At 45.8% G+C, this 20,312-nt stretch overlaps 1 protein-coding gene across 2 annotated transcripts in view; it reads left to right on the top strand.

Moving 5' to 3' along the window:
- RNF213 (ring finger protein 213) overlaps positions 1-20,312 on the top strand; it is a 51,612-nt gene that overhangs the window by 3,929 nt on the left and 27,371 nt on the right. For both annotated transcript variants that reach the window (XM_068413002.1, XM_068413001.1), the window contains exons 4-29: positions 390-1,076; positions 1,324-1,599; positions 2,002-2,688; positions 2,891-3,072; positions 3,810-3,968; positions 4,246-4,439; positions 4,674-4,954; positions 6,126-6,394; positions 7,430-7,618; positions 8,140-8,338; positions 9,009-9,064; positions 9,323-9,476; positions 9,965-10,117; positions 10,764-10,862; positions 11,691-11,813; positions 12,219-12,399; positions 13,000-13,173; positions 13,452-13,610; positions 13,891-14,504; positions 14,800-14,965; positions 15,596-15,813; positions 16,380-16,520; positions 16,729-16,890; positions 17,343-18,483; positions 19,177-19,370; positions 19,770-19,922. In XM_068413002.1, the coding sequence (XP_068269103.1) occupies positions 390-1,076; positions 1,324-1,599; positions 2,002-2,688; positions 2,891-3,072; positions 3,810-3,968; positions 4,246-4,439; positions 4,674-4,954; positions 6,126-6,394; positions 7,430-7,618; positions 8,140-8,338; positions 9,009-9,064; positions 9,323-9,476; positions 9,965-10,117; positions 10,764-10,862; positions 11,691-11,813; positions 12,219-12,399; positions 13,000-13,173; positions 13,452-13,610; positions 13,891-14,504; positions 14,800-14,965; positions 15,596-15,813; positions 16,380-16,520; positions 16,729-16,890; positions 17,343-18,483; positions 19,177-19,370; positions 19,770-19,922 (7,011 nt within the window). The remainder of the gene's footprint in view (positions 1-389; positions 1,077-1,323; positions 1,600-2,001; positions 2,689-2,890; positions 3,073-3,809; positions 3,969-4,245; positions 4,440-4,673; positions 4,955-6,125; positions 6,395-7,429; positions 7,619-8,139; positions 8,339-9,008; positions 9,065-9,322; positions 9,477-9,964; positions 10,118-10,763; positions 10,863-11,690; positions 11,814-12,218; positions 12,400-12,999; positions 13,174-13,451; positions 13,611-13,890; positions 14,505-14,799; positions 14,966-15,595; positions 15,814-16,379; positions 16,521-16,728; positions 16,891-17,342; positions 18,484-19,176; positions 19,371-19,769; positions 19,923-20,312) is intronic.

The following is a 20,312-nucleotide window of genomic DNA, read 5'->3' as shown; positions in this document are numbered from 1 at the left end:
CGGTGCTGAGGAGCAGGAGTGGCTGGTAACTGACTGATTTCTCTTTTGTAACGTAATGAGGCTGGGCCTTTGCTGCACTGAGGGAACAAGTGCAGAATTCAGCTTAGTAATTGGTCTGATGTTGTTAGTGAGCATCATGCTCAGCGCTGCTCTGTGTTTGTGCTGAGAAAGCCTTGAATACTAAACCAGCAGCGTTCTCAAGAGTTACTGGCATTTCACCTGCTACAGAAGATGGTAGCTGGTCTTGTCCCTTCCCTTCCTGATCGTTCTGCATTAACCCAGTGTGGCAGGAAGATGTTGGTACTAGCTGCAATGGAGGAGATGACAAAGAATTTCTCTTTGACAACGATAAACAGACATTGTGTTGGTTTCTTTTTTTTTTTTAATAGAAAAGGAAGAGGAATAAAGCAAAGAAGGGTCCTTCCGGCTCCGGGGAGCAGGACTCTCTGCCTCCTCTAAGCACAGCACCATCTGAAACCACAGAATTGCCTGATACCTGTGTTATTCCACAAGAAATCCAAACCCCGGGCAGTGAAGCAGCCAAAGCGAGTGCTGATGTACTTGCTGGTGACAGTGGAGGCACACAGGAAAGCGACAGGGCGTTGGGTCCCTCGGGCAAGGAAGCTGGAAGTCTGGAAGCGGTTGCAGAAGGTGGTCACAGCAGCGTGGATGTGATGGCCCCAGCAGAGCGGAGCAGCACAGATAACGTGGCTGCCCCATCTCCAAGCTCTGCAGCCCCAAAGGAGAAGGTGGGGGGTGAAAGTACCACAGAATGTGGAGAAACTGTCAGGAGTAACGTAGAAGGGGGCAGTCGTGCCCCTGACGCTGGCCAGCTTCCCGAAACCGGACCAGTTTCCCCGTCCTCGGGCAGCAGGAAGAAACCGGCCTCAACAGGAGAGCGAGCGAGCGTTTCCTCCGAGGTGTCTCCTGGAACTGGAGCGCCTAAAAGTAAACCTGCAAGTGCTTGTGCTGAACGTGGAAGTCAGGACCCAAAGACCCCAGCTGTGGTCAAAAGCTCGCAGGCTGGGAAGGATAAAGAAGACCCCAGACAGAAAGCGAGCTGTTCGACTTCCAGGGTAAGTAGGTGTGTGAGTGACCACTCTGGTCAGTGTTTGGTTGAGATGGGTAAAGTTTCCCCTTATAACTGTAACTTAACCAGTAGCTTCCCTCAGTGAGGGATGAGGATCTCCAGAAGTATGAAGCTAGCTGTATGCTGTGATTTCTGGGTATCCCCACCTCCCTGAAGAGATGTGGGATATTCTGCAGATGTTGTGCTTCCAGGGCCTCCCATTTAATTGGGCATCGTCTGTCTTCCTGTCGCAGAATGAAGACACAAAGGAGAAAAAGAAGACCCCAAATGAGAAAATGCATGAAGTAACTGAGATGGCAAGTCAGACCCAAGGACCTGAGGCTGCTTTGATCAATACCTCAGAGAGCACACCTGAATGCACTGCAGGTGGGCCTCCTGCCCCTACTGAAACAGGGGAGGAGGAAGAAGAGGGATCATCACTGCTGGAAGGTGTAACAGCTCCAAGTGGTAGCCCAGAGACCACACCTCAGTGCATGGCCGCTGATCCTTCTGAGAAGTCACAGAAGAGGGTAAGGCTCTTTGTCGGTGCTGAGGAGCAGGAGTGGCTGGTAACTGACTGATTTCTCTTTTGTAACGTAATGAGGCTGGGCCTTTGCTGCACTGAGGGAACAAGTGCAGAATTCAGCTTAGTAATTGGTCTGATGTTGTTAGTGAGCATCATGCTCAGCGCTGCTCTGTGTTCGTGCTGAGAAAGCCTTGAATACTAAACCAGCAGCGTTCTCAAGAGTTACTGGCATTTCACCTGCTATAGAAGATGGTAGCTGGTCTTGTCCCTTCCCTTCCTGATCGTTCTGCATTAACCCAGTGTGGCAGGAAGATGTTGGTACTAGCTGCAATGGAGGAGATGACAAAGAATTTCTCTTTGACAACGATAAACAGACATTGTGTTGGTTTCTTTTTTTTTTTAATAGAAAAGGAAGAGGAATAAAGCAAAGAAGGGTCCTTCTGGCTCCGGGGAGCAGGACTCGCTGCCTCCTCTAAGCACAGCACCAGCTGAAACCACAGAATTGCCTGATACCTGTGTTATTCCACAAGAAATCCAAACCCCGGGCAGTGAAGCAGCCAAAGCGAGTGCTGATGTACTTGCTGGTGACAGTGGAGGCACACAGGAAAGCGACAGGGCGTTGGGTCCCTCGGGCAAGGGAGCTGGAAATCTGGAAGCGGTTGCAGAAGGTGGTCACAGCAGCGTGGATGTGATGGCCCCAGCAGAGCAGAGCAGCGCAGATAACGTGGCTGCCCCATCTCCAAGCTCTGCAGCCCCAAAGGAGAAGGTGGGGGGTGAAAGTACCACAGAATGTGGAGAAACTGTCAGGAGTAACGTGGAAGGGGGCAGTCGTGCCCCTGACGCTGGCCAGCTTCCCGAAACCGGACCAGATTCCCCATCCTCGGGCAGCAGGAAGAAACCGGCCTCAACAGGAGAGCGAGCGAGCGTTTCCTCCGAGTTGTCTCCTGGAACTGGAGCGCCTAAAAGTAAACCTGCAAGTGCTTGTGCTGAACGTGGAAGTCAGGACCCAAAGACCCCAGCTGTGGTCAAAAGCTTTCAGGCTGGGAAGGATAAAGAAGACCCCAGACAGAAAGCGAGCTGTTCGACTTCCAGGGTAAGTAGGTGTGTGAGTGACCACTCTGGTCAGTGTTTGGTTGAGATGGGTAAAGTTTCCCCTTATAACTGTAACTTAACCAGTGGCTTCCCTCAGTGAGGGATGAGTATTTCCCACCTGTCTGAAGAGATGTTGGGTATTTCTGTAGGTGTACTTCCAGGGTCTCCTGTTTACTTGGGCATTGTCTGTCTTCCTGTTGCAGAATGAAGACACAAAGGAGAAAAAGCAGACCCCGAGTGAGAAAGTACATGAAATAACTGAGAAATCAAGTCAGACCAAAGGACCTGAGGTTGCTAGAAAGGGGGATGCTTCAGCTGTAACAGGCAGTTGCAAGGACAAAAAGCAACAAAGGAACCAGAAACCTATGGATAAGATTAAAGAAAGGTGAGAACACCACTGGTGCTCCCCCAGCGTTCTCCACTTACAGGATTTGGTGTGAGGAGGACTAGAGGACTCCAGCCTGAGCAGGGGATTGAAGTACGAAGATTAGGTCTGTGCGTATCTTGGATATGTGGAAACAGAATTGCCTCAAAACTGAGGTAACCTACTGCTCGTGCAAAAGAGAGCCGATGTTTAATCGGGGGTTGCAGCACAGGTCATGTACTGGGTAATGTGGTGCACTTGGTGCTTGAACCTTTTTGAGTATCTGATGAATAAAAAAAAGAGATTTCCCTCTTGTTTCTTGCTCTTACCAGCAATATGTGCTTCACATCTTTAGATTAACGGTGTGAAGAGCTGTTTTGGTTAGTATACCTTGTTTTGCTTAATGTGTATGAGCTGGAAGAGGGATAAAGTGTAGCCATTTCAGGTGACTCTGCTGGGTGAGGTGTTTCTGTTGGCTTACCAATGCAGTGACCCAGATGCACGTGGCCAGAGCATTTCATGTTGCCTTTAGGAACCAATTTTTCCTTTTTGCACTAATTTTTCCTTTTTGCACTAGGCTTTACATTAGGCCCACTATGTAGCATCAGTTTGAGTGAACTGCTGACAGAGCTTATGGGTCCTGCATCCAGTAAGCTAGGGGCTCAAATCTTAATTGTTCTTTATAATGATTTGTGCAATTTTTTTTAAAAAGTAAAAATTAGAATTTTTTCTATTTTCCTTCTAATTCTTTCTTGTAGTTCTGTGAGCCGAAGTGATGGTGTTACAGTATATTTCCATGCAATATTATCCAAAGACTTCAAACTAAACCCTGAGACCCATAAAGTGTTCATCAGGGCTGAAGGCATTTCTGGCTATGCCAACTGGAGTGACAACATTTGTGAGCTGAACTGCACCAAGTAAGTACCCTCTCGAGTGACACACAGGCACAGGAATGTTTTGGCTCTGGACAACAGGATGCAATGTGGTACTTCGTTTGAGACATGACTGTAGCTATGTGTCCATAGGTGGGTATTGCTACAAAGGGTTTTCATAGTGGAGACAACTATTCTAAAACTTTCATCATGAAAGAATGATCACCATTCCTGTTAAAAATGGAGTGATGCATGGAAAAGGAAGTATCTAGATCAGCTGACGTGTCCTTTGCCTGCCTTTGCTGTGTTTTGTGTTTCCTAGGCATCTAGGAGAACATGGATACCTCATTGAAGGCACTGTAACTCTTGCAAAAGAAAATACAAATAAATTCATTCCTTATAAATATTGGGTTACCTGTGGTGAAGGGGAGTATGAGTTTATTTACAAGCATCCAGTATCAAAGCATCATGTGAATCGCTGCTTAATTATAAGAAGCAACTTCCTCAACAATGGAGGTGAGCTTTTCTGCCTGGACCTGCATATTGGGACGGTCCCTGGTTTTGTGGGGGGATGATCTCTCACTTCTATGGACTAGTGTTATGATTAGACAGCACTGTCTGAGGCTGGAAACTTCATGGGTCAGTGGGGGTATTTCTGTGGACGGCTGAAAGAGTCAAGGCATGTGCAAATGTGTGTTTGTTTCTCAAGTGATTGTTTCCCTGTGTTCTCCTCTGTGTTGATTATTCTAGAATGGCATCAGTATGATGATATTGTGTGTGCCAGGCCTTCGGTAGTGAAAAACCTTTGGAATTTTCTTTCCCGTGATAAAAACAAAGACGTGGTGGAAGGGAAGATGATAGCTGCAAATATTATGTTAGAAAATATCTTCAGCATTCTTGGAACCTGGAGTCCCGACAACCTGAGAAACTTCCTCTTCCAGCTGAGCCAGTTTTATATCGTTACAGTAGACCCGTGGGTACATGACGGCAGGGAAATGCCATGGACAGAGTTAAACTTTGGCCCAGAGCAGGTAATTTGTTTTCTTTGAACAGATACTTGAAAACAGACATTCAGTTACTAAACACAGAATTTTAATTTTGCTGTTGACCTTGTTGGGTTAATTCTGTTTTTCCAGTCAAAAAGTTCAGGTGTGACGGAAGCAGCAGGGATCCTTTTGGGGTGACTGCCACCATCTGCCTTGGGAACTTCAGTCACCCCTGCAATTAGGTGCTGTTCTGAATATCCCATATCGGTCAGCAGCAGAGCTGTGATGTGGTCACTTCTTACTTGAGTGGGTTTTATGTCTGGGTATTAATTTCCTAAGCCTGGCCCTTTAGTTTTGCTGCCAGTCACTCTGTCACCAACTTACATGTGCTTGTCTTTGACTCCAAACCTGCCTTTTTTTTGAGACGAGCTCCTCCTGGTCCAGTTCTAAGCAGTGATGCAGACTGGGCTTCTGGAATCCTACATTTCTTACCTGGCATAATTATGAGATATGGCAGACCTGTCACATTGCCTTTTTTGGGGCTTCGGACTGGTGTCAGGGATGCTGGTCTCTCTCTGCAGCCTTCCTCCTCCTGGTGATGCGGGAGAGGCCACAAGTTAGCATACCTGCCCCACTCAGCAGAGCCCACGGGTGTTTCATATTGCTGCTGGTTTTCAGAAGGGTGGTTTTGGTATGACCAGTACTATGGACCCCCTGAATGTGGTTTCAGAGTAGCTTTAGGGGGCTGTGGGTAAGGACTGAAATCTCTCTCCCTTTGGTGACTCCCAACCAAGCCTCAGTCCACTGGGAAGCTGGAGTCTGCTTGCTGAGTAAGGCTGTGGCGTCTGATGGTGACCTAAGGCAATGTGGGGTGTACAACTGCTCAGCTCACTGGTTCCCTTCCCGAGATCTGCCCTGGTCCCTTGATGCTCCCCAGCTCTGTTGAGTGTGGGAAGGTGCAGCAGTAGCTGAGCAGTGGGAGCTGGTAGCACAGAGAGGGACACCAAACCCTCACGGGTACTGGGGTGCCACGCCTGATGTTCTGGTGGTGGTCAGTACCACACGTGCTTGGAGCCTGGTACCACCATGGTGCCGTGGGGTGTTACGGGGCTATCGAGGGTCCTCACTGTAGCCGGCAGAAGAAAATGGCTTCAGAAGAAAAAGACTTGATGGGGAACTAATGCTGTGGTTGGTTTGTTTCTTCCCTTTATCCTAGGTGAACGATCTGCTGCTAAAATATATCTGGAAAATAGCTCTTCCTTTCCTTGCACCAGAAGGTGCAAAAGCATCGCAAGAGGACATAGTAGTAAAAAGTAAAATAGCTCTGGGGCTCACCATTGTCAGAGTAGTTGAAAATCTCAAGCTGCCAGTATTTACAAGAGATCTGCCTCACCTGTGTAGCCTCTTGTGCTTGGATAAGGTGTCACAACAAGCCATGCTGGATGAAATTCATGACATCAAAAAGGCTTTTGCAGGGGTTGCTAGGTATGTATGTTACTTGAGGGCTTACAAGGTAACTATTTGGGCTGGTTTTGCTGCAAGCGTAGCACCCTGTGGTAAAGCAATAAGGGATTCAGCTCTCATGTCAGAGAATGAGGAAAAAATCAGATTTGAAGGTATCTTTGGAGGTCTCTGTTCCAGCCTCCTGCTCAAAGCAGGGCTAACGTTGAGGCAAGGTTGTAGTTGGGTTCTGAAACTCCAGGGATGAAGGCTGCCCAACATCTCTTACAATCACATGCTTTTCTCAATGTGAAAAATGTTTTACTTTTGTCCAAACAGGATTTCCCTTATTGTAACTTGTCGCTGTTGCCAGAGTAGTAGACTGAGTTAAAACTATTGTTTTTTCTTTACATATAAAAATCTTATTTGTTATAATTTTCTGTCAAGCAGTTTCTACCTTCTTACCTGTTTGCTATTCATCCTTACAAACTCCAATGATCGACGTCATCATGTGTTTACTCCTTTAAATTTAAATGCCATATTTGGATCTTGTCTCCTCTGACCTGCATCATTTCACATGCTTTTTGTTGATTTTTTCCTCACAGTGCCTGCTTATTAGACTGTTATCTGACTCCTTATCTGGCACTCGAATTTCTAGTTCTTCACTTGTGCAGCTGCAGCTGCACAAATCTCCTTTTGGAGATGTTTGTAGTACTTCAGCCCAACCAAGGAGGCTGAGAATTGTCCCTAGAATGCCTGGCTCTGTGCATCTGGTCACCCCTTCCCTGACAACTGGGAGGGCTCACATGGAAACTGTAGATAAAGTATTGGCACTTCTTAGTGCTGTATTAGTAGCGTTTGTGCAGAGAGATGCAGGTAAGATTACAGCTTTGAGTCTTAACCTTTTACCATGTGTACTCTTCAATGAAGATAAGATTGAGCTAAAATAATTACCAGAAGTTATACGAAGGTACATAGCGAGATTGAGGTGTAGCCTTCCCCACCCTGAAGGACATCTTGAGTCCTGTCAAAAGCTGTTCTTTTACTGTGTGTGTTTGTTTTGGTATATTTTTTTTTTAGTTTGAAGCTTTCCCTGACATACTTGTGCCAGAGGTGCATTGATGACAAAGTATACCAGTGGGTGTGGATTCTTCCTCTTCTGCATTTCTTTGCTGCTCCTTTGCAGCATGACCACTGGCCGATGGAAGAAGATACCTGGGCAGGGCTGGAAGGACTTTCATTTGCTGAAGCAAGGAGGAAGCCCAATGTGTGAGTTTTCCAGAATTACTAGTATATCCAGTGTCTTGACACTGTAGTTGGTGGTGATCACCTTACTTTATCTCTTTTTTTTTTTTCTTCCTTGTTTCTAAAAAAATAAGAAACACAGCATGTTGATGGTGGATATTTGGGATATGTGAACACAGACATATTGGTTGCTCTGAGATTATAGTGTATAGCAAAGCTGTGCAGTATGTTACCTGTCAGCCACAAACAATCCTTAACTCTGCACGCTGTGGAGCAGCTCGTGCCGTTGGTGATGCCTGACGTGAGTTAAAGCAGCTCATGATATGTGTTGTGCAGAATCTGAGCGAGACCTGGAGTTTATTTGCCTTGAGTGCTTCTGCTCGGTGATTTGACGCTGCTTCTGCGATCCCTGGTTGGGGTCTTTTACTGATCCTCAGCTGTAAATGAAAACACAGGTGTGGGAATAAGAGTGCTCTCTGGGCTGAACAAGCTCTTAGCCTTTTGTACCTTGAAAACCTGAAGGTTTTGGTTTGTCTTGCCTCCAGGGGGACCCTACTGCAACTAATGAAAGAAAAGAAATACTTGATGGAATTTGATACAACTCTGGTCAAGTCCTGGATGTGTGTGCTGCCCCTGGAGAGCCTGCGTGAATTTGTAGAAGACTTTTCCAGTGATTTGTTAGTTACTCTTCAAGGCATTTCCTACAGATTAGAGAACATTGATGTTTCATGGAGCAGTTTTGAGGTTTGTCTTCTGGCAGCTTTATCCAGCTAAGGGATAAAGGCTGAAACTGGGCTGTAGTATGCCTTTTAGCTGAACTGCCACTGAAGGGAACGTGGTTGGCAGCAGGTCAGAGCACAAAGAGCTTAAAACTTAGCTAAAAGCAAAAATAGTTGTTCTGAAGTAGGAGACTCCTAAGAGGGGAGAGAGGGTGTATCTGTAGTGAAAAACATTGTTGGCATTAATGAGAGAAGGGTCTGACTATCTGGATTTGGTCTTAGTCACTGATGGCAAATAGTTTAATCCCGAGATCCTCAGATGGCTGCCTGGAACTGGTTTTTGCACAGCTCTTGGGGGTTTGGGCAAGGGGCTGCTGCTTTGAGAAATTTTCCTGCCTGTTGTGAAAACACTTATATTTGTGTGAGGACAGCAGGAACTAGACATTGCGAGTAATAACAGTAAATTTTAAACCCCTACATTGTAAGAAGTGCAGCTTTGTACAAATAATGGCCACCTATATGTTGTCTCTGCCATCCAGTAAATAATTTTTGCAATTTTATAGTATAATTATAAATAAGTGTTGGAGCAGACATGGAATAATACTGAATTCCCTCTTTCACATCCCCTCAACTAATGAGAAACCAGTCTGTAAAATTCCTTCCACGGTTTAATATTTCTGTCTCTTCATTCGTAGGTAGTAGAGAGTCTTCTAAAGACACTGCTGGGTACCTTGGATGAGAAACAGGCCAGGTAACTGAAGTGCACTTTTGTGAGAGCATCGTCCTTTTTCTTTACACCATGCCTGTGGGGTGGGGTTATGCTTGTAGCTTGAATGTGTGCATTGAAATCTATTTTTTCTATTCCTCTGTCAGCACCATCTTTTTTACATCCATCTGAGGGAGGGATGGTTAGTTGCCACACTGTATTGAATTTAGTGGGTTTTTTCTTTTCCTTTATTTTTACCTCTGAGCAGAAAATAAATTCTTCCTCTTTATTCCTGTCCTTCAGAGCTCTGGAACCTCGCTCCTGGCAGTCCTGCTTGACCTGTTGCCTCAAGCTGCACAAGAAGGTCTGCAAGTGCGTGAAGTGGGGGAGGTGGTTCGTGATTCCTGCCACTTCTGCCACGATGGTTTCGAAGGTTGCCAAACTTCAGCCCACAGCAGTGAGTACCGAGGAACCGTTCATGGGTTGATATGAGCAAGATATCTAGAAGAATTACAAAAATGGTACAACAGACTGGTTTTAGATCATATCCGTTCTCAATTTGGAGAACTTAATACTCTGACCAAGATTGTGGTACTTTCAAAAAGTTGTGAAGTCATTTTATGATTTTGATTCTTCTTATTGAAAGTAAGGTCAAATGCCTAGGTTGGCTGTCATGAGTTTGGTTTTATGTCTGTTTATTTTTCCCCTTAAACATATGTTGTCTTTACTTCCTGGAATAAGCGTTCTTAAGCACAAACTATTTGTCAGCATTGCATTTTTCCAACCTCCCTCTATCCTTTATTCAAGTAGTGGTGTGTCTCTCTAGCTGGGCGTGTTTGCACTTTGGATGAATTTAGGCTTTCTCTTTTACAAATAATTATTTCAATCAGTTGTAAGTTGCTCTCCTGCTTGAACTGTTCTTTTTTCCTTCTATGTGTGTGGCAGGTTCCAAGAGATGCTGTGCAGGATGTTCCAGTGCTAGAAGTATTCAGTGAAGCTCTGAGAGATGTTCAAACCTGGTTCAGAAATGCTGTAAACCAGACCTTATTGAAAGAACACCTGGAACACGTGACATTCACTTTTCATTGGGAACTTTGGGTTTGTCATCTTCTGATAATATGAACAGAAAAGCATTTTACTGTAGCTTAACCATATAGTCTTGAGTCTAACGGCTCTTTGCTGGGAACTGTAGCTGCTGTAGCTGAGTATGGAATGAGATGGGGACAGGCAGTGTGACTACGAGCTGAGAAGCTGCGTTGTTTTAAAGACTATTGGGCTGAAAAGCAAAGGGCTATAACTGGTGCTGCTCAGCTCACCTTATTTCTCCTTTTTCTCAACTGTTGGAAGAGGCATTGCTGGGGTGAGGAGCTGGCCCTTGTTGGCTTTAGCTCGAGCTGTTGTCTTGCTCACCCTGTCTGTCCTACTGGCTGTCCTTCCAGCAGGCAAAGCACAGCACAGCTCCTTACAGACTGACTCACTCTGCTCCCAGCCCTCCCTGGGACAGCTTCTAGCATCAAGGTGGAAGTGGTTCATCCAAATGTCTCCTTTAGCAGCTGGGACATTTTGACACTGTTTGGGCTTAAAAGCTGCCTTCTGCAGCCCTGGGAGTGTTCTTTCTGCTGGATGGGCTGCAGACTGTCTGAGGAGTGTGGGGCCTCTCCTCAGCATAGTTCTTTTAATTTCCTTATTTGAATGTTAAATCTCAGCACTTAGTGCTTTGGGTTTGTTTGCTTCTCACCTGCAGGCCTGGGATGAATTTCTGAAGATCAGCTTTCCAGATGAACAGTTCACTGAGAAATGGAGGAAGACTTTACTTGCAGAACTGGAGAGAAGAATTCAGGAGGTAGGGGGGACTACAGGCAGTCACTGCACGCCACGCCAGTGGGCCAAGTTTGGAGCGGATAGACAGTCTTCTGCTGGGTTTAGAGATGAGCTTCTAGAGCCTGAATGGGCATGGGAAAACACTGTGGCTTTGGTCATAAAAAGTTGCCATTGCTGTTACAAACCATGTTCTGGAGGCTCAAAAATTGGACATGAAACTGTACCATGCTGTATTCTTGGTGTCAGAGACTCCAGTGGCCTGCTAGCCTGGCTGCAGTGCTGCTCTGCTTCTAGCAGTGACTGATACTCTGATGCTTTAAAGGAAATTGCACATTTTGAGCAATTACCACCCCTGTAGTTTTAAGAAACAGTGGGTGTCAAGTAAGCACCCAGGGACTTACGGAAGCAAAGTTGACGCTTGTCTCTTTTCATTCATTGTGCAGAAATTGTGTTGTCCAGGCTCCCAAATGCACACACTGTCTAGGTCCCTTCTAAATTGAACTTTTATATCTCCTCATCTCCTTTCTACAGCGGTTGCAAAATTCTTTAAGCCATTGATTTTCATGGTATAATCAGGAAACAAATATTTCCTGGTGGAAGCTTGGCTTGGAGAGATACATATTAAGTTATCACACATTTTTAGACAGAAACAATCTAAAAGATTCTCCAAGCATTTATTTGTTTCATCTCTCTTCCAGGCCCTGATAAATGGGCGGATGCTTGGCTCCACTAGGAAACTTAAGTTTTTTTATTTAGTTCCTTTTATTGTCTTAATAGCTGCACTCCATGCTGTCAGAAGAAATGCTTTGGAAACTTCAAGTTGATAAGAAATCTCCCTTTTGCCCTATAGGAGCCTCCAGTTAACCAAATCCTAGTCTACTGCTGCCAGCACAACCAATTTACCCATCTTGACTCGTCCATTGAGTGGTGTTTCCGTAATTGTGCCACAGAGGCTGTAACTGCAGCTTGCCAGGTATTGTATTTTCCCTCAAGGTAGGAAAAGGAAAAGTCAAATTTCCTGTTGCACAGAAATCCTGTTGCATAGTATAGGGATGTGCATTGTGGTGGAAGGAGAGCTGCACATTCAGTCTCTCATTGCTTGAGTTGCTGTGGATTGTTTCAGTTTGTTAAACCACCAAAAAAAATATTGACAAGAGATCAGGAAATGAGGATCCACTTATAAAGGGTCCATGAAAAATACCTGAAATGCTTTTGCCACCATGGCTTCTGGTGTCAGGCATGTCATACGGCTGGTTTGGAACATGCCTCAGCGTATTCCAGAAGCGTGACTTTTTGACATCAGGGCCTGACCCAGTGGACGTGGTATAATCCAAACCGCTGATGCATTCCTCCCCTCTGCCTTGTATGCCTTGTGCAGACTCAGAGCAATCTCCTCGGGAAGATATCTTCCTACAACATGGGCCGATTCAGCCAGCTTGTGTCAACCATTATTGTGAAGTCATGGCCGATCAAGAGCGGGCAGTCTGCGGCTGATTTTGATGAGATCTTGCACCACCTGCTTACGTGGCCTGACATCAAACATATCTTCAGCTTTAATGGTATGGCTGTTAGTTCTATCTAAAGGAGTCTATGAAAAGCTGTTGTCTGCCTTGCCACTCCCCCTTTGCAGAGCAGCAAACAAATATATAAACATTGCCCTGCTCTTGTTTTATTCCCTATCTCAAAGCTGAAGGTACTCAGCCTGTTTTTGGAGAGGAAAGGCTAAGAAGAGGGAGCTGGTATTCCTCTTGTGCTAATCTGCAGCCAGTTCAGGGTTTGTACTGGACTGCTGAACCTGTAGATCAAGTGGGTTTGTAGAACATGAATTCTTTCTCTGAGAAGTTCTAATAAGTTATTGCTACACAAAAATGCAAGTGTTTGTCATGTGAATGGATCGAAATGGCTTGTGTTTCCCCCACAGGTTTTGGTTATGGGCTCTCAATAGGAAGGTTTCTGAATTGCTCTCCTGAGATCCTGGCTGTTTCTGTTCAGGAAAACATGAGGGGTTGGAGGGTGGTATGATGAGTTCACAGGCTTTTGGGTAGGGATTCGAATGGGAAATGGAAGGACTCTATCATGACGCTGAATAGTTATTGATTCTGCCTAGTTTTCGTGAAGCAGGGCTGACCTAGGCTTTACATGCTTTGTTTCTGGAACAGGAACAAACACAAAGCTCCTGGAAAAACTTACAGATGAAGCAAAGAATGCAATGGCCACAGCAGACTCTGTGTTTATGAGTGTCACCAACGACATCCAGAAAGGGTGTATCCTTGTGAAACATCTGGAAGAGATTTTCCAGCATGAGAAACAGTTCATCTGTATCTGGGAGATAAGTAAGAATGCCATTCAAAGGTGGCATTGTTGGCTTATGGCATCATTGTAGTGATCTATGGCCTACTCTGTTGACCTGCTTCAGTGATTAGTGATGCTAATCAGGTGCCTCAGCAGTTAGCAGTGCTGCCTTGTCTTTGTCCTTTATATGGAGCTCCCAGCTCACTTGTTTTGTCTGCATTTCACTGTGGTGTTTGTGACTCTGCAAATCCAAGCCTGAGTTATGGGTGCAGGGGGTGGGAAGCATCTGCCTTGTGACTACAGATGAGTTTCCTTTCAGAGCACCAGCAGCTGTCCCGTGAAGACAAAGAAAGACTCCAGAGAGAACTGAGAGAATTGCTGCAGAGGAGGCAAGAGGAAGTAACACTTCTCAGAAAAGAGAAAAAAGCAATAGGAACCTTTCTGAGCATGTGCAGGAAGGTGCAGGCATCTGTGAAAGGTAGTGTTTGGGGGGAGCAATTTGGAAGTGGCAACATAATTTTCTTTGAAAACGACTAGGCTTTGTAAACAGTTTTTATTCTAAACCACAGCAAGGATGAGGAGGGGTGGAGGAAGCAAACCTAGAGCATTTGAGGGATCAAATGAGTGCTTATGCATCAAATGGTGTTTGTAGGGGTCCACACGCCCAACAGCATTTTGTGACTTGGTGGATTAGATGAAGTAAACTGGACGCAGGCTAGACATCTGCTCTGTCTCTGATCTCTCTCTCTGTTTTAAAGTGGATGTAGGTGAAGTGGAGTGTCAACACTCTGAAGATCTTCGCTCAAAAAGACTAAACACAGTTGTGAATGTGGGAAGGAGTCCCCTACAGACCTACTACAGCTTGAGCCCAAAGCTCAAAGAATTTGCCGAGAAAATGCACTCTTTTAAGGACAGCCTGATCTTCCAGCAGTTCTGGGAGGAAGCAGCACAGAAGGCAGGAGAGAAGTATGAGATTTCAGTAGAGGAGGAGAAGGAGGAGGAAGAGGAGGAGGAGGATGACATTGTTCCTGCATTGGACCTTGGGAATGTTTTCAGCGGTCTGATCTCCCCTTGTTTTGAGAGCTATGAAAGTTTGTATGATGATCTCAGATCTGGAAGTATCACGCTTTTTGCAGTTGATAGAATCTTTCAGGAGTTCACAAATCATCCTGACGATATCAGAACTGAACTAAATACCATATGTAACCTTAGGCCTGGAGAAGCCAGAGACTGGGTTGATCAGCGATTTCAGCAGATCCAGCAATACCATGAGATGCATTTAACTTTTGATGCTGCGAAGATCATTGCCAATGTCAAAGAGAGTTTAAACCTCTCTGGTGACTTCAGTATCCTGGAAAACTTGTTGAACATAGTAAGTACCCACTTATTCAGCTCTGTACTGTCAGGGTGTTGGCTAGAAAGCCTGGGTAAATCTGAACCTTCCCGCAAGTCCATCCCAGTCTGTCAAGAGCATTCCTTGTCCCAAAATGCTTAATTGAGATAAAAAATTAAGTGTTCAAAGTGCTTTTGTATAACCTTTCTTAAAAGAGAGAAGATGGTATTCCTCTGTTTGGGATGTGGATTTGCAGAGGGATTTCCTTTCCCTGCTGGAGAACAGGTTGTATTTCCCATTTTCAGCCTAAATGTTTGCACTGCTTCCTTTCTAGACAGAAAAGCTTGAATCATACAAGACACAAAAGCTGGACTCCATCAGCCCTGAGCTTATGGATGCCAAGACACTGCTGCAGGGGATCACTGTGAACCGTCGTGGGTGTCTGAGGGAGCTGGCCCAGCAGAAGGAGTTTGTCTGCTGGGTCAGAGAAGCACTGAAAGGTGTGTGCCGCTCACCCAGGAATTAGGCAGATAGTACTAGGAGGGATGGCAGTTTTGGGGCAGGGCAGAAGGAATGCCATGTCCTGGACCCATCTGCTTTATGCCTTCATGGCTTCTGGTATTGATAGTTACAAGCATCTCTTATGGGTTTCGGTGTGGAACATGCTATGAAGTAGTCCCTTTAAACATGCCCGTGCCACAGTAGTCTCGTGCAGCACACAGTAGCCACCCTGTACGGTAGCTGGGCTTGGTCTGAAGGCTTGTGTTAACTGCCACTCTTCAGACTGGTTATTTAAGAGAACAGAGGCCACCCCTTTAACAGGATGGCAGCGGTCTGAGTTGTGTGTCTGCCAGCTCAGTTGTCTTACATGCAGAGATAGACACCCCCTTTGCGTGGCTTCCATCCTGGCTGCGAATCTGCTGTTCTGGCAATGTGGAGAAAAGCCAGGGCCAAAGATGTCATTAATTGGATGAATCACCTAGTAAAGTTGCTGGCAGGATGGGTGGGGGAAGTTGCACAGGAGATGCTGTTCAAAGGCTTGCTTTCTGCATTTCTGTAAAAGGTGGTGATGTGGAATTGCATTAAAGCTGCCTCATTTGTTGTTCATTCGTGTGTTTATCTCATTTAAGACATAAATGAGCTGAAGGTATTTGTAGACTTGGCCTCCATCTCTGCTGGGGAGAATGACATGGATGTAGACCGTGTGGCGTGTTTCCATGACACTGTGCATGGCTACTCTTCCCTGCTCTACGAGCTTAGGCAAGAGTCAGGATTTGAGGACTTCATGCGCTGCTTGAAGAAGCTGTGGCGAGCCCTGGACAGTGATGAGAATCTTCCCAAGAAACTGGTGAGTTCTGCTGGAGCAGGTCCTCTCTGCATCTTCTTGTGTTTCTGGCTTCTGAGAGGGGCTGGAAGATTGACTGCACAGGGCAAATTGTACTTATGCGGGGACATCACAGCAGCTCTTGTTATTGGAAGAAAAATGTCTTATGTTTCCGTGGCACAAAAATTCACTGCAGCAACTGCAACTGGTATAGCACAGACTTCTGCATGGCACTGCTGAGGCTTTTAGGTGTGACATAGTGTAGCTTCGCTCTTGCAAGAGTTTGAATGATGATGCAGAAGAGGGAAGCAGATGCCTGGGAGCTCTGTCTTATTCTTTGCAGCAGGGTGTGTTTCTACAGCAAGAGGCACTGAAGCACAGTGAGCTCTGTTTGTTCAGCCTCCCGTGGTGCTGGTAAAGAACAGCTGTGCAGAAGGATCAGGCTGTGGCCTGTAGTCATTCCTTTCGTCCTTCCCCATTCTGAAGCTCTTATGCCAGTCCAAGCTGTTTGTACTGGACACAGATGTAATCCTGGGAAGAAGTGCCAAGTCAGAGTGGTTAGGGCAGTGCCATGTCTTCTCTTCCCACAGCGTGCTTCAGCTCAGCACTTGGAGTGGCTGAAAACAGTGAAAGAGAGCCACGGGTCTGTGGAGTTGTCGTCGCTGTCGCTGGCAGCTGCTATCAACAGCAGAGGAATATATGTTCTCAGAGCACCAGCTGATGGCCAAAAGGTGAGACTGCTTGGCTTTCCCTCCCCTCCTGCAGATAACACTGCTGTCATGTTGGTGACTGTCAGGAATGTGCTGTAGCTTTTCTCCCACTTTGCACAGTTCCTTTTTGGGGGCTGCTGCCTCCTAAGTGCTCCCCTTGCCAGGCATAGCACTGCCTCAGGAGTGGAACCTCAGTGCACATCAGCACTAATGACTTGTTCTCTGGCAGGTTTCTCTGGACAATGTCCTGCACTTCACCCTCCCAGGGCGCTCTGGGGATAATGAAGCATCATGGAAATACTCTCTGGCAGAGCTCCGTGAACTGCAGAACAAACTCATGCTCATGTCTGCAAAGGGAGAGCAAGGCTTGGAGGTGGAGAAGTTCTCTGAGGTCAGATTTCAAACCCAATGGGTTACTGCTGTTGAGGCTGGGGTTGGATTTTGCCTTGAATATCAGCTTTTAAGACTGTAGTTTACAGCTGAGGTGCTGGGGATGAATAGTAGCAGACAGATAGTTGTTCCTACCTCTTTAGTGCCCTGGTAAGAAGGATCTAAGCTGGTGACTGGACAGCGGGCTGGTACCCTCATTCTCTGGCTCCACTGGGGATGCTCCTGGCTGGGAGGGTTGCTGTGCTTTGTAGCAAGCTGGGGATTCCTTACAGTCTTCTGGGGATACTGCTGTTAAAAAAACGTGGAGTCTTTTGTTGCTGTACAATGCCTGACACACCTGGCTTGGGACCAAAGCCTTTATTTTGATTGAAAGTCTTTCCTGTGGTTTCATGACGGACTTGTCTCGGTAAATCAGCTTAGTGGTTTTTTTTTCTCTCCTCTATCCTCACACAGATCTTTTTCAATGTCCAAAGACTTGCACAGGCCTTTATAGACCTTTATTCAGCTGGGAACATGCTCATCCGCTCCTGGCTCGCTCAGGTGTATTGTTCACCCAAAAGAGAATCATGTGTTCTTATAGACTTCTCTTTGGGACTGATCCCCGTGCTAGAAGGGCACGGAGATTTGGCAGCTGTGCTCCCAGGCCTCTGTAAGACGATGGAGAGTTTCCTGGAGAACTGGAAAAGCTTCATGTATGAAAAACGATTCCAGCATTTCTACTTGAACTACTACACTGCTGAGCAGCTGGTCTATTTGTGCACAGAACTGGGGCAGGGGGTGCCCAGCCAGGGTGCCCTGATGATGCTTTCATTCCTAAAACACAACTGCACTGAGCAGGATGTCCTTAGAGCCTCCAGGAGTGAGGTGCCTCCCAGCTCAAGGAAGGCTACTTCTGACTTCCAAGTGATGCTGGATGGGGAGAAGGACCTGACTGCACGGCTGAAGTGCATCTGGGAGTGCTACATGAGCGACATGAGCTCCTTCCTTCCCAGCTGCCTAGATATTGATATGCTTGGTGGGTGGCTGAAGAATCTGGCCAGCTGGGAGAGAGAGCATGTCACACGAGACTTCCCACAGGATCTTCTGTACGTTGGTCAGCCCAACCTCATCACATGCCCTCGCTCTGAGGTGCTCACATCTGCTCTGGCTATTTACATGAACAGCCCCAACCAGCCCCTTCCCACTTTTGACGAAGTTCTCCTGTGCACTCCTCAGACCACTGCTGAGCAAGTGGGGCTTTTCCTCAGGAGGTGCCTCATTCCCTGCAGCGGAGGGGAGAAAATTTACACCATGCTGTACGCAGATGAGCTGAGTTACGATGTCAGCTGCAGAGCAGAGGAGCTGTTCCAGCACCTGCAGCGCTACAACAGCACCTATCGCCTCATCATTCTGTGCAACTGTGAGAGGGAGCACAGCTACATCCCTTCTGCCTTCAGCCAGTACAAAGTGCACATGATACCCCAGAGGCCACTAGCTGAAATCCAGCGGTACCTTCAGCACCACTACAGAGTCGCTCAGCCCTCGAGCTCGGCTGCTTCTGTGTTCAAGGACAATATGTGTGTGGGGATTGTGTCCTCCAAAAGAGCTGGCGTGGGTAAGATGTCACATGCAAAGCGGGGTCTGCTGAGTGTTAAAAACAGAGTGGTGTTCACCTTGCCAGGTTTTCTGCCCAAGTGATGAGCATCTAGTGAAAAAGAAAGGTTCAGGCTATAGTCAGTGGAGTGAGGTGAAAGCTGTAAGGACAGCTCATCTTGTCCTGAGATAGACGGTTCATCTTGCTAATCTGATACATGTCTCTTTCCACTGACTTACATCATTAACCTAAACTAGATGGCTGATGCTGGATAAGATGAATCTGACCTCCTGAGATTAAAATATGCCTGCAGGAAAATATATGTGAGATGGGACAAGAGTTGTAAAGCCTGCCTGTTTTTTTTGCATAGGAAATGATTGTTGGCTGTCTCTTAAAAAGCTAGAGGACATTAAGTAAAACTCCTTGGCAGTCTGAAAAGCAAACAGAAGGAGGTGGTTCTTCAAACAGTGCGTAGTTAAATTGTGGAATCCAAAGCTTTGCACAGGCTTAAAAAGTGATTAGATATAGTAATGAGAGGAACATCCATCAAGTGCTATTAAACACAAAGATGCTGTCTCTCTCTGCCTTTTAGGAAGGTTCAGAGATTTCAGAGGATAGGGTACTTAAGCATTTGACTTCTTTCTATTATGACCTTAATATGATGTATTTGATATTGATGGCTTTAATTCTTTTGGTGTTTTTTTATGGTAACAGGGAAATCTCTGTATGTGAAGAGGATACACGAGAGACTGCAAGAAGAGCAGCCTGACTCTACAGAACTTCTAAAAACCATCAGACTAATTGAACCAGAACTGGATGAAGATAAAGTGCTAAAATCTCTTCTGCCTTTTCTGAAGGGGAAACACCAGACAAAGCCCATGATATTCCATTTTGATATCACCTCTTCAGTAAGTACATCCCTCCCACAGCTGCCTGGTCCTAGAAGTTCTGTGTGGATCCTTGCAGAAGTTGTTTCTTTAAAGCTTTTGTTTCTTAGTAAGCCATTTCACTAGGTTGTATTTTCTAATTATTGTGTAAGCAGGTAACATAAAGAGCTCTTCACCACCAAGGTGATTGAACCCTGGAACAGGTTGCCCAGAGAAGCTGTAGAGTCTCCAGCCTTTGAGATACTACAAACCTGACTGGACATGGTCTTGGGTAACCTGCTCTAGCTGAGCCTGCTTTGAGCAGGGCGATTGGACAAGATGGTCTCCAGAGATCCTTTCCACCCTCAACTGTTCTATGATCCTGTGAAGTTATGATGAGTAAATAAAGAGGAAATGCCTTTGTGTCTCTTCTTGCGATAGGTACAAAGTGGAATTCCAGAGTTTCTATTCAAGCTGTTGGTTCTGCAGTATCTGACAGATAATAATGGCAATATGTGGCTAAGACAGAAGTGCCATTTGTATATCATTGAAATCCTTGAGGTATCGCCAGTGCCAAAGAAAGCAGCAAGACATGTACGTACGCAGCAATACTCGACTTCTTTGAATTTCTGAGTCATTTTGCACATATGCTTGTATATAGCTGCACGTGAGTTGTAGAGTCTATAACTGCAACCATAGCATAGGAATTCCTGTTTGTGTCAGGGTGTGCTGTGCATCTCCATTACAAAGTGATATTAAAACCAGTAAATTATATCTGTCATGGATTGCTTGAGTTGGTAATTTCTGAAGGCCTGTTAGTCCAAGCCTCACTGGCCCCACTGTAACATTTATAGGAAACATAAAAATGCAAAATCTAATCTTCATGTTACTTTGCATGTTTGAAAGTACTAAATACTTAAATGCAGCTATAAGAACAGAGTGTAGAAGTGACAGGGATAAATAACAGTTTCTTTGGTTTAATTT

This window comes from Nyctibius grandis, chromosome 15 (genome assembly GCF_013368605.1).
Source record: "Nyctibius grandis isolate bNycGra1 chromosome 15, bNycGra1.pri, whole genome shotgun sequence".
Lineage (NCBI taxonomy): Eukaryota > Metazoa > Chordata > Aves > Nyctibiiformes > Nyctibiidae > Nyctibius > Nyctibius grandis.
This window is presented reverse-complemented; position numbering and strand designations above follow the sequence as displayed.